The 13,497-nt window shown below is 40.1% G+C and overlaps 1 protein-coding gene across 2 annotated transcripts in view; it reads left to right on the top strand.

Moving 5' to 3' along the window:
• The first annotated feature begins 2,174 nt into the window (after nucleotides 1-2,174).
• The window catches only part of ZNF382 (zinc finger protein 382), an 87,422-nt gene continuing 76,099 nt past the window's right edge, over nucleotides 2,175-13,497 (top strand). Inside the window, exons 1-3 of one of the 2 annotated variants that reach the window (XM_053915161.2) lie at nucleotides 2,175-2,744; nucleotides 3,518-3,584; nucleotides 11,501-11,707. In XM_053915161.2, coding sequence (XP_053771136.1) covers nucleotides 11,704-11,707 — 4 coding nt within the window. In that variant the 5' untranslated portion in view covers nucleotides 2,175-2,744; nucleotides 3,518-3,584; nucleotides 11,501-11,703. Of the gene's footprint in view, nucleotides 3,585-11,500; nucleotides 11,708-13,497 lie in introns of both variants that reach the window. The other variant, XM_053915160.2, reaches the window with a different exon arrangement.

Here is a 13,497-nt window from a genome sequence, read left to right as displayed (position 1 = left end):
CCACCAACCTACACCATACACAAAAATAAACTCAAGATGGACAAAAGACTTAAATATAAATCATGACACCAAAGAAGTCCTAGAGGAATATAGGCAGGAATATTTCAGATATTCCACACAGCAATATTTTCACCCATGCCCCCTATAGGAAGGGATGTAAAGGAATGAGTAAACAAATAGGACTTCATCAAAATAAAAAGCTTCTGACCGGCTAAAGAAAACAGCAGCAAAATGAAAAAGGAACTGACTATATGGGAAAATATATTTTCCAATGATACCTCAGACAAGGATTTTATCTCCAAAATATTTAAAGAATTCACATGACTCCACTCCAGCAAGACAAACAATCCAATTAAAAAATGGGCAAAGGACCTGAACAGACACTTTTCCAAGGACATACCGGAGGGCACAGAGACATATGAAAGTATGCTCAGCATCACTAGTCATCAGAGAGATGCTAATTAAAATCACAATGAGATACCATTTCACACTGGTCAGAATGGCCATCATAAACAAATCAACAAACAAGTGCTGAAGAAGTTGTGGTGAAAAGAGAACCTAGTACACTGTTGGTAGGAATGCAGACTGCTGCAGCCACTGTGGAATTTCCTCAAAAAACTAATAATGGAACTGCCTTTTGACCCAGCAATTCCACTGCTGGGATTATACCCTAAGGATCCTGAAACACTAATTCAAAGGAAACTATGCACCCCAATGTTCACAGCAGCATTATTTACAATAGCCAAGTGCTAGAAACAGCTTAAATGCTCATCAGTAAATGAATGGATCAAAAAAAACATGGTACATTTAGACAATGGAATACTATGCAGCAGAAAGGAAAAAGGAGCTCCTACTCTTTCCAACAGCATGGATGGAATTGGGGCATATTAAGCTTAATGAAATAAGCACAGCAGTGAACTACAAATACCATATGATCTCACCTGGAAGTGGAACCTAATTAACAAAACAAACAAGCAAGCAAAATAGAACCAGAGGCAAGAAAATAAAGAACAAACTGACAGTGACCAGAGGGGAGGGGGAGAGGTATAACGAGGAAAGATGGGGAAGGGTCAAGTCAAGGAACATGTATAAAGGACCCATGGACAAAGACAACAGGAGGGACGACTGAATGTGGGAGCTCGGGATTGGGTTGGGCAGGGGAGAGTAATGGAGGAATAATGGGGACAATTGTAATTGAACAACAATAAAAAAAATCGACAAGCACGTATTTTAAAAATTAGACACACGTGGAGACCCTAACAGTTTCACAACCAATTAGTGCCAGAATGTCACGCGGAGTAACACGTGCCCAAAGACAGGCACAGGCACACAAGGCTACACAAACCGATTGCCCGTGTGGTCCCGGCTGCGCTCTGATAGCTGGATTTCCTCACGGGTTGGGGGTGGGGTGAGGGAGAAAACAGACACAATTCCTGCCCAGGCCGAGCTCAGGGACGCCAGGGATTTCCAGTGCCCTCTTCAGCCCTCTCCAGCCTGGATCGCTGCGGATCCTTGCTCCGGGTTCCCACCTTGGCGCTGCCGGCCTTGGCTCCCCCAGGCCTTGGCTCCTTGTTCCTTCCTCTGCCTAGGTTCTCGCTTCCCTCCTCGCTTTCTCTAGGGCCCCGACTCTCGCCTTCCTTCCAGGCCTTCTCAGCCTAGGTTCCCTCTTGCGGTCTAGCTTTCCAGAGCCCAGGTTCCCGCCCTCCGCCTTAGCATTACCCTGCAGCCTGCCACCGCCTCCTCCTAGCCCGCAGCACCCGCCAGTCTCACCTCCGGCCCTAGCCAGCGGTCTGCGCCTGCGTACTCCCCGCCGGCTCTGAAGCCCAAGAGTCTCAGCGACTCTCAGTTTAGTGCCGCTTGCTCAGTACGCCTCCTGCACATCCTGCCTTTTCGGCTTTGAACTTACATTTCCCACCTCCCTGGGATGCTTTGGAATCTCTCTCTTTTCCTCCTCCTCCGTTGTTGTTGTTGAGAGAGATCTCTCTCTTTTCCTCCTCCTCCGTTGTTGTTGTTGAGAGAGATCTCTCTCTTTTCCCTCCTCCCTCCGTTGTTGTTGTTGAGAGAGATCTCTCTCTTTTCCTCCTCCTCCGTTGTTGTTGTTGAGAGAGTTTAAGTGAGTGTGAGCATTTGTGTGTGTGTGTGTGTGTGTGTGTGTGTGTGCTGATGAGGCCGGGCAGGGTTCGTGATTGTTTTGTTTGTCTCTGCTCCCGATGCAGAACTTCTTGAATGACCGTTGTTGGCTGTCACGTGGGGAACGTGGCACGGTGGGTTGGAGACCGCCTGTTATAACACAATGCTGTCCTTGCTTAGTGCCATGCAAGAGGCTTTTAACTCTGATCGGTTAGTTTTGGTTGTTGTCACCAGGGGTGGTGCTTCATTCTGCAGTTCTTGGTTTAACCGTTGGGACTGAGAGGTTCTGCTGAAGAGCTCCTTGACAGTATGCCTGTCCCTGAAAAGGAGAATGCCTGTGTTAACCAGAGTTGCCCTGCACTGAAGCCTTTCCTGGGCTGCCTTCTTCATGGTACCCCCACCTTCAGTGCCCAGCCTCCTGCTTAACGCAGAGAGGGGTGTAAATGGAGTTCGTATCCCCTGCCCAAGGGCCAAATTTATGTTCTCTCCTTTGTTAGTATCTGTATTCCAGGGTTTCCTGCTGCTTCCTGTTCTCCTGCTTCCCCCAGAATAATGCGGTGATTAATGCTTCTTGTTTTAAGCCACAAACTTCTGAGGTGGATACACAGCAATAGGTAACTGAAATAGGTATTTAACTCTCTGGTCCTTTTTCTGTCACCTTATGTTGATATAGTTATATTGGTTAACCTTTTTTGTAAAGTGATTTCTCTGCTGATACTATATCTTTAAAATATTCCATATCCTTCATTATTTTCTACAACTTTGCATTTGTCTTAGTATTCTATACATGGACATTTTGTAATTTATTTAACTAATAACTTTCCTAGGCAAATCTTTTTCTTGCTGTTCAGCTCCAATATCTTCGCTGAACTTTATACATTCTCTTCCAGGACCTTATGGGGACAGGAGTTCCCGTCTATTTAGGGGTCTTTAGATGCTGCAGTGTGGCATTGAATTCTGCTGAGTGGAGTGTAGATGACTCACCCCACTCAGAAAAATTTGTTCAAGGGTGTGTGATATGGGACCTATACACATTTAACTAATCAGTTGAGTCTCCCTGATTACAATTGCCCTTTTCCCTTCTCCAATTCAAAATCTGCATTCTAGAGCCATCTTATTTTCTTCACTGTGACACATTGGGGATTGTGACTCTTTAGGGTGCTTAGGTAACTTTCTGAAGGATTGATTTAAGATTCCTAGAGGTGGAAATGGGCATCTCTGCTGTGTTATTTCTAAAGTGTCATTATCCCGATCCTTCAGATTACTTTCTCAACTTCTTTTTCTGTGATGATCAAGGGAAAGATCTGAATTTCTGCATAGTCGTATCAGGTCTAAGTCCCATTTCTCCTATGTGCAGAGTTTAATTATTATTTGATTAATTTCCAAGGCAGATGTCATTTCCTTGTTGGAGCAGTGGTTCGTATAGAGGTTGGCAATAAGAGATCTGAGCCTAGGTAAGTAAGGGGCAAAGTACAAGGGATCCATTGTGTATAAAATCTTAGGATTCAAGATTTGGGACTTTTAAAGTAGTATTTGAGTCACTCACTCATCTGAAGGGCTTCACATCTAGGAAGAAAGTTCAGGCCTCTTCAGCCAGAATTCAAACCACTATAACACTGTACTCCATATGTCATACACAAATCTTCTATTATTTTGTCTGCTCTCAGAGAGGGAGGGATTAGCTCTATTATTTTTTCTGACTGTAAAATTAGTAAATTCTTAATTCAGAAATTGAGAGAATACAGAAAAGCTTAAAGTAAAGCTCACCTAGAAACAGCTTTGCACATTTTATTCCAATCTTTTCACATGTTTTCTGTGAATTAACATATGGCTATAGGCATATAGGGTTTTCTTAGTCAAAACAGAATCATACTGCAATACTGTTTTGTAATCTTCTCTTCGTCTAACAAAATACATCAAACAGCTTTTCATGTCACTATATTATAAACTGAGTCATAATTTTTGACTGCCTTGTTTGCCTGAATGTACTCAGCAATATGGTTGAGAATGAGGCTTTCATAGTTTAACCTGCTTATACATCTTTTTCAATTGCCCTGCTTAAATTTTCACCAACGTGTAACATACATACAATGAGAGTGTCTATTCTACTAATGTAGGGTATTATCAGTCTTTTGAATATACCAATCTAGTGGAAATTGTGATTTTTTTAATGAATTACCTATGCTCAGGTTTCACTAAATGTAATAAAATATGAGCTTCTGAGGCAAAAAGCAAAATTTAAAAAGAAGTGGTTTTGTAGTTAAAGAAATGTGGATTCAAAACCTAGATTTGCCATTTATTTTGAGTATATGTGATTTCTTTTCCTTCATTTTTAATAAAGCTTTTGTACAACATACAGCACAGATCTTAAAATTATAGTTCAGTGATTTGTTTTATAAACCCTTGTCACCACCTTTTGATGAAAATACTTTTCAACATCCAAGAAAAGTCTCCCTCATGTATCTTTCCTTTCATTATACCTCAGCGTTAACCGTTATTTTGACCCCTATCACAATAGATTAGTTTTATCTGGTTTTGAACTTGTACAAATGGAATCTCACTGTATGTACTTTGGTGTCTGGCCTCTTTTACTCAACACTGTATCTGTAATAGTCATTCATATTGTTGTACTTAGCAGTTGATTGTAATATAACATTGTTATATAGTATTTCTTTGTCTGAATATACCATACTTTATCCATTCTCCTGTTGATGGAATATTTGGGTTGTTTCCAGTTTTGAGCCATTGTGAGGAAAGCTGCTATGAACATTCTTGTACTAGTCTTTTGAAGTACATATGAAATCAGAATTGCTGGGTTAGAAAGTAAACATATACTTAACTTTAATAGAGATTGCAAAAACTATTTGAAAGTGATTGTTTCACTGTACTCGCAGCCACAGTGTATGAGAATCCAGTTGGTCCACATCATCGGCATTATTATTGTCAGTCTTTGGAATTTTAACCATTTTAGAGGTTGTGCAGTGGCACACTTAGATTTAATTGCATTCCCCTCATGACCAATGATGCTGCAAACATTAGTTTTTATGGACTGCAATAATTCCTTTAGCCAAAGAGCTGGAATGAACAAAATTGAAGTAACTGATGTTTCACAATAAAAAGTAAGTATATAGCTTGCCATATAATGCAGCAACTGCAGTTTTGGCTGTTTATCCCAGAGAAATTAAAACTTATGTTTACACAAATGTCTGTAGATGAATGTTTATAGCAGCTTTATTTATAATAACCAAAGACTGGAACTAACCCATATGTCCTTCAACAGGTAAATGGTTAAACAAAATAGGGTATATCTACACCATGGAAAAACACTCAGCAATGAAAAGGAATGAACCATTGAAACACAACAACTTACTGCATTTTGCCATGTTTAATGCACACTTTTCTGCCCAAATTTTTGAGGGAAAAATAAGGATGCACGTTATACATGGGTATAATGATTATATACCATGGGTATAATAATCCCGTTTATAATGCGCACAAAACGTGCGCTTACATTATATACTGGAGCACATTATACATGGCAAAATATGGTAGGTGGAACTCAAGGGAATTATGCTGAGTGAGAAAGAGCAAATCTCATAAAGTTACAAACTGCATGATTCCATTTATATAACATTCTTAAAATGACAAAAATATAGATATGGAGAACAGATTGGAGGCTGCCAGGGAGTGGGGGAGAGGGGGTGGAGAGTAGGTGGTGTGACTATGAAAGGGTAGCAAAAAGGATTCTTGTAAATCATGTTCTGAATCATGATGTGGGTGGTCACATGACTCTGCACCTGTGATAAAACTGCATAGAACTAAATATATACAGACATACACAAATGGGTGTATGTAAAACTGGAAATATGTGAATAAGTTCTGTGTATTGTATCAATATCAATGTCTTGGGTCATGACATTGTACTGTTGTTTTACAAAAAGTTAGCATTGAGGGAAACTGGATGAAGGTGATATGGGAATCTCTATATATTTCTTGTAATAGCATATACATTTAAAATAATCTCAAAATAAGAAATTAAAATATAAGCATATAGATGGGAACAGTGGTTTGACATTTGTAAAAAAAATAAAATTATATCCAGAACTTACATCATACCACAATAATAAACTCCAAATAGGTCAGGGATATAAACATAAAAAATGAAACCATATAGGTACTAGAGGAAATCATGGGTGAATTCCTGTTTAACCTTAGTATAAAAAGAACTTTCTAACTATAACTCAGAAAAAAAAGATGCCATAAAAGAAAATATTGAAAAATCTGAAATATTCAAAGATTTGACTACATTAAAAAATAAAGTCAAAAGATAACTTACCAATTGGGAGAAAATATTTGCAAGCTATATCACAGATGAAGGGCTAATATTCCTATATTTGCTAGGGCTACCATAACAAAAATACCACAGGGTGGGTGGTTTAAACAACAGAAATTAATTTTCTCACAGTTCTCAGAAGCTGGAAGTCCAAGATTAAGGTAATGGCATGTTTGGTTTCTCCTGAGGTCTCTTCTCCTGGGCTTGCAGATAGCTGCCTTCTGGTCCTCGTTTGGCCTTTTCTCATTATGCAGGAATCCCTGGTTTATCTCTCACTATATGTCCTAATCTATTATAAGGACACTACTTAGACAGGAAAAGGCTAACACCTTTTCCTCATCCTAACACCTCATTTTAACTTAATTATCTCTTTAAAGGCCCTGTCTTCAAATATAGTCATTCTAAGGAACTGAGGATTAGAGCTTCAGCACTTGAATTTGGGAAGTTGGAGGTTGGGGGGGACAGCCAAATTCAATCCATAGAATTCCTAATGTTAAAAAGAACTCCATTTCACTAGTTTTGCAAATATTGAATCATTATGTTGTTCATCTGAAACTGATATACTGTAATATGGCAATTATACCTCAATTAAAATAAAAAAGCCTTTTAAAATTGAGGGAAAGACCAAAATAAACCTTGACAGGAAAAAAAGGATAAAAGAAATGAACTGACAATTCACAAAAAAATATGTACAAATGACCCTTAAATGTATGAAAAGGGAAATTCAAATTAAAATGATTCTGAGACTGTTTTCACCTATCAGAATGGTAAAAATTAAAAAGTATAACATTCTGTTGGTAAGACAGGGTGTAAGGGGCAGAGTGCTCCATATCACTCAAAAAAAGATATGTTCACATCATAAGCCCTTAAACTTGTGAATGTTACTTTATTTGGGAAAATGGTCTTTGTAGATACAATTAAGTTAAGGATGCTGAGGTGAGGAGTTCATCCTGGATTGTCTTGGTGAACCCTAAATCCAACGATAGGTATTCTTGTAAGAGTGAAGCAGAGAGAGATTGGATAGGTGGCAATGTGACCATGGAGGCAAATATTGGAGTCATAGGCCCTGTCTGGGTTGCTTAGTTGATTTTAGGGTATTGTCTCCAATACGCCAAGGTTTGTGGGTTCGATCCCCGGTCAGGGCACATACAAGAAGTAATCAGTGAATGCATGAGTGGGTGGGACAACAAGTAAATCTCAATCTCTCTCCTTCTCTCTCTCCTCCTTCTTTCCCTCCCTCTCTCCCTCCCTTCTTCTCTCTCTCTAAAAATCAAGGTTAAAGAAAGGTTACCTTCTATGCTAAAACATGATTTAAAGAAGGTAATTGGAGTCATGGGGCCACAGGTCAAGAAATACCTACAGTCATGAGGAGCTGGAAGAGATTCTCCTCTAGAGTCTCTCAAAGGAGTCTGTCTGGTCCTGCAGACACCTTAATTTTGGACTTCTGGCCCCAGAATTGTGAGAGAGAATAAATATCTATTGTTTTAAACTATGCAGTTTCAGGGGAAGACCTGAAATGTGCTCTGGGAAGACAAAGAAAGCCCCAGCTTATGAAGGCAAAAACAAAGTTTTTCCTATTGGCTGTCTAACTGGCTGTGATGACTAGGTCAAAAGCATTGGTCAGGTGCAGGAGATGAGAGTCTGAGGTAAGCCTCTGCATGACAGGGAGGCAAGTCCCAGGATGGGCTTCAATGGCAAGCACAGAAGTCCAAACCTCATCTGGGTGTGGATGTGCCTGAACCTGACTTTCTAATGGTGCCCTGACTCTACTTTAGGGTCCCCTTGACATTGTTGACTCCATTTTCAGATAAATCTATTCACAATGGAAATGAGTCTTTGGGAACTCAGGCTCGAGGGACTTCTTTTCTCTCCTCTGGCCTCTCAGGAAAGAGCTTCTTAAACATCTTAAACTTGACTTTTTACACCAGCTGCACTGCAATGGCTTGCCTATTCTTGGAGCTTGTTTAGTCATTGCTCTCTCCGCTGTTGAGAGCTGTCTCCTTCCTGCAATGAGAAAATCACATATGGCTTAGAGGTATAAAGTCCTATATATTTTTTAAAATATGTTTATTTATTTATTTTTAGAGAGAGGGGAAGGGAGGGAGAAAGAGGGAAAGAAACAGCAATGTGTGGTTGCCTCCTGCGCACCCCCCGCACTGAGGACCTGGCCACAACCCAGGCATGTGCCCTGATCTGGAATCAAACCACTGATCCTTTGGTTCGCAGGTCAGTGCTCAACCCACTGAGCCACACCAGCCAGGACAAGCCCTATATATATTAACAGCATTACTTTTCACCTGGCTAACTTCTACAAAACCCTGCTCTTCCCAAATATCTAAACTATGTCACAAGCTATGCTTGCTTATAGGAACTAAGGCAAACTGCTGCTGAAAGTTAACCACAGCACCTATAGACAGCTCAGCCACAGAACCAGCCTGCTCCATATCACTTGAAGATGGTATTCAGAGCCTGCCCCCCACCTCCAGGGACTGTTAGGAATTTGTCTTCATTAACATAGTAAAAATCACTCCCTGGGGAAGAAATGTACATTGCTAGGCACAATTAGTGTCCTGTACAAGGGAGCCATCAGGACTGCACATACTCCAGCTCTCCTGATCCTGCCTACCCAACCAGTTTCTTTAACCCTGTCCTCCAACCCTAACCATAGAGAGAAGGTACCTTTCCAGCATGAGGTCACCCTTCTCCATTTCTTGATCAAAGAAAAAAGTTTCTGCTCTGCTTTATTGAACTTACTCTCCCTCTACTAGCACTAATGGCACTTGGCAGAAGGACCTTGGTTTGGGTCCTTGACCCTAAAGGGTCGGCAACAAAATGGGACTTGGGTCTGCTGTGGTGATATCAATCAGGGAAGAGGAATAAAATGGCCAGAGGAAGACAAAGTCATCTTAGGTGTTGAGCAAACGAAGCCTCAGTCATGTCAACCAATGGTCGGTGCCAACTCAATGTCAACAAGAATCCTCAATTTGGGGTGCAGTGAAGAAGGAAACCTTATTCAGTGCAAAACAGCTCAATCATGATACAGTATGGCTATGAAAACAGCATAGCTATAGAATGGCTCTGGAGCCAGGCAGCCCTGGGGCTAGGCCTCTTTCTGGGTAGACAGCTTAACTCTTTTCCTCCATGGTCTGCTCTTCTCTGCTCCTTGCCAGTTTGCTTTGTGCTGTGCTTGTCTGCTATGTTCATGGTCTGCTTTATTCTGCTCCACTTTACCCTGGTGAGACATCTTCACTTTCAGCTCATCCAGGAAGATGCTGTGTTCCTTCCTCTGTGGGAAGAGAAAGTGCACTCTCTGAGCCAGAGCAGACCTGACTTATGTGGACAGAAGTCCTCACCCCTGGTCCCTGATTGGTCCATCCTCACACAAATGAGGACTCTGAATTCTCACTGTTTAGTCCAAAAGCACTGTCCATTTTGGTCAGAATAGAGCCACCCTGACTGGTAGGAGCCGTGCAGCTTCAATAGTAGGGGAAACCCTTAGTCCTACTGGTTGAAATAGACTCTGGGAACTCATTTATATAAGTGCTGGCTTAGATGGCAGAAACAGTGCAATCAGGAAGTCCAGCGGCAGGTGCAGTCAGTTTAGTGCAGAGGCTTCTCTGTGGTGTGCAGTTTGTGTGAGAGGCCCCTGTGCAGAAAAGGCTGCTAGGCTCTATTTTTAAAAATTTGAGCCCAGTTAGCCACTAGGAGCCCTTTTTGGTAGGTGTCTTTTTTCTACCCCTTAGGCTTCACAGCAATAACAAAATTTAGTTGTTTGTTTCCAGTTATACAAATGTCAAATTAGTTCTTCAAAGGCTCTCCAGAGATTCATAATGAAGGGAAATACTTCCAGTAGGCAGATTATAAAAAATGAGGTAAAATATTATTAACTGAAAAAACCAGAATCCAACAACACATACCTATAGTTACATGCCTCTGAGCAGAGCTCAGGCACTTATTCTCCACCTGGGAGAACATGGGAGTAACAGTCCTGCAAATGACAAAAACATTCCAAATCTACAAAGCCTAGTCTCATATGACCCTGGGGGAAATGGGGAGGGTGGGCCAGACATGGGAGCTAGACATCATATAGAAAACATTTCTCTGGTGTGGTTCAGTATTTTGCACTCTAGTGAGATCCTCCCAGAGTTACAATGGGGTTATGTCCCAATAAACCCAATGTAAGTTGTAAATGCAACTTGAATACACCCAACCTACTGAACATCATGGCTTCACCTAACCTATCTTAAACACGCTCAGAACACTTACATTAGCCTACAGTTGGGCAAAATCATCTAAGAGCCTATTTTTTAAATAAAGTGTTTAATATCCTACGTGATTTATTGAATACTGTACTGAAGGCGAAAAACAGACTGGGTGTATGGGTATCTTTTGCACAATAGCAAAGTCAAAAAATTGTAAGTTGAACCATTATAAGTCTGTACAGTAGTTAAATAAATTCCAGGACTTCCTCACAATGTGATATAAAGTAGTCATTAAAAAAGGGATTGCAGGGACTTCTGGTTAAGATGGCAGCATAGGTAAGTAGGGCTCACCTCCTTGCAAAACCACATCAAAATTACAACTAAAATATAAATTACAACTAAAATTACAACTATCACTCAGAATCGTCAGAAATTGAGTTGAATGGAAGTCTGACAACTACGGAATTAAAGAAACCACATCCATCCAGACTGGTAGGAGGGGCAGAGATGTGTAATGGGTTGGTCCCACATCTGCATGTGGTAGATAAAAATTGGGTTGCAGAATAACCAAAAAATATAGGAAAATTCAAAATATACTGACAGTGGCTAAAGCAGGTTGCTACACATATGTACAACTATCCCATTAATCAAAATTTATATAGGTTATTACAGATAGAATGGTGGGCATCAACAATAAAGAGAAAAATATCTGAATTTTTACATTTACATGTTAACATTGTTGATTTCTAGGCTGTGATACTGATTTTTTGTTTAAGTATGCTTCCATAAACTTACATGCCTTTAAATAATGTTTGCTTCCTATTTTCTTTATAAGAAAATGTATCAATTTTAGAATATAGGAATAAAGACTCCGGGGTTCCTGCCAAGATGGAGGTGTAGGTACTTCGCTTCCTCACACAACCAAAAGGAGGATAACAACCAATCTAAATTCCATAAACAACCAGAAGCTCCAGAAAATCAAACTACATGGAACTCTGACAACCAAGGAATTAAAGAAAAAATAAACCAGAACAACCAATGGGTAAGAATGCACAGTGGGGTAAAAACGCACAGTGAGGCTGTGGCGGGTGGAGCCAGCTGAGAAAAACCATGGCAACGTGGTGGACCACGTGGGCGGGGCTGGCTGAAGGTAAAGCTGAGATTCACAGCTGACTGTGGACTATGGTGGGGGTTGCTGCGTGGGAGGAACTCCCAGTCTCACACAAGAATCAAGAGTCCATTGGAAAGTGGGCTAGAGAGGAGCAGGTGCGCTGCATTGTTCCCTCTCTGGCCCCTCCCCCACAGGCAGCGCCACAGTGCAACAAAGAGGGTTGCCCTGCCAGGGGTGAATACCTAAGGCCCTGACCCCTTACAACTTATCAGACAAGAGCCAAGACAAAGAAATATGGCCCAAATGAAACAACAGAGCAAAACTTCAGAAAGAGAACAAAGCGATAAGGAAATAGCCAACCTATCTGATGGACAATTTAAAGCCCTGGTAATCAAAATGCTCACAGAAGTGATTGAGCTTGGTTGAAAAAATGAAAAAACAAATGAAAGATACCCAAAATGAAATAAAGCAAAGAGACAAGAAGGGACAGAAAAATGTCATTCTGAAGTAGCACTTTGGGAGCTGAGAGTCAAGATCACCTCATTTCTTTTTTTTTAACCCCTCTTATCCAGCAACACTTTTTTTGGACTTTGAATCTGTCCTAAAGTGGAACTAAGAAAAGGGCTAATAAATATGTTGAATTCTAAGAAAAGCCATCTTCCATGTAAGTTGGTGTTTTCTTGTTCCTAATTGAAGTCATTTTTTCCCCTGTGAGTCATATGAATACTTGCATTCTTTTTCCTAATATTGTTACCTGACTGATACCATACAGTAACTTACTAGTGAGTAAGCAGTGGTGTCAAAACTCCCTTGTTCTTCTCTAATCAGTGTTCGTATGCTCATTCAATAAGTCATTCCTCATTTCCCATATGCCCAGTCTTCTGTCAGAAATGAGGAAAACAGAAATAGTATTCCTTTGAGAGAAATATTAGTGTTTCTCTTGTCAGAACTTTTGTTTGATGAGGTGATTTAACGACTATTTATTGAGTACCAAATACATGACAGGCACTTATCTAAGTAACTAGGACTAAATCAGTGGGGGTGGGGGGGGAAGGAGACATACAAATCATCCCTTGTGGAATTTAACTTGTAGTGAGAGAGACAAAACAAATAATAATTATATAGTGTAAGACTTAAAACTATACACACACACACACACAAATGTATGTATATATAAAATTAACAAAATAATAACATGATAAAACTAATACCAAAGAGCAAATATGTGCCATATCAATAAATGTATATGAGCTTTAGCTCACCTATTAAAAAGGCATTCAGATTTAGTCACAAAGTAGAACTCAAGTTTATATCAGATATTTAAGTGACTCAGTGATTTAGAAAGGTTAATTAAAGGATAGACAAATTATACCAGGCAAATGGAAATTAAAAGAAAACAGTCTAAAATTAAGGCCACATCACAACATTAAACAAGGTAAAGAAGGGTCACTATGTAATACTAAGGTACAAATATCAAAGTGAAGATATAATAGCTATGAATACACATGTATCAAATATTACAGTAACAACTTTCCAAAAGTGGAAGAATGGAAGAACACATAGAAGAAGAGATAGATACTTGCCGGTAGTAGGGGGCATTAATTTACTCAGTCAAAGTCAGGATAAGTAGACAAACTTCAGAGAGAATTTAGAAGTCCTGAATCACATACTCCCTGAAATATCCCTTATTAATATATATTAAATTCTGTATCCTAATAATA

Source organism: Desmodus rotundus, chromosome 12 (assembly GCF_022682495.2).
Source record: "Desmodus rotundus isolate HL8 chromosome 12, HLdesRot8A.1, whole genome shotgun sequence".
Lineage (NCBI taxonomy): Eukaryota > Metazoa > Chordata > Mammalia > Chiroptera > Phyllostomidae > Desmodus > Desmodus rotundus.
This window is presented reverse-complemented; position numbering and strand designations above follow the sequence as displayed.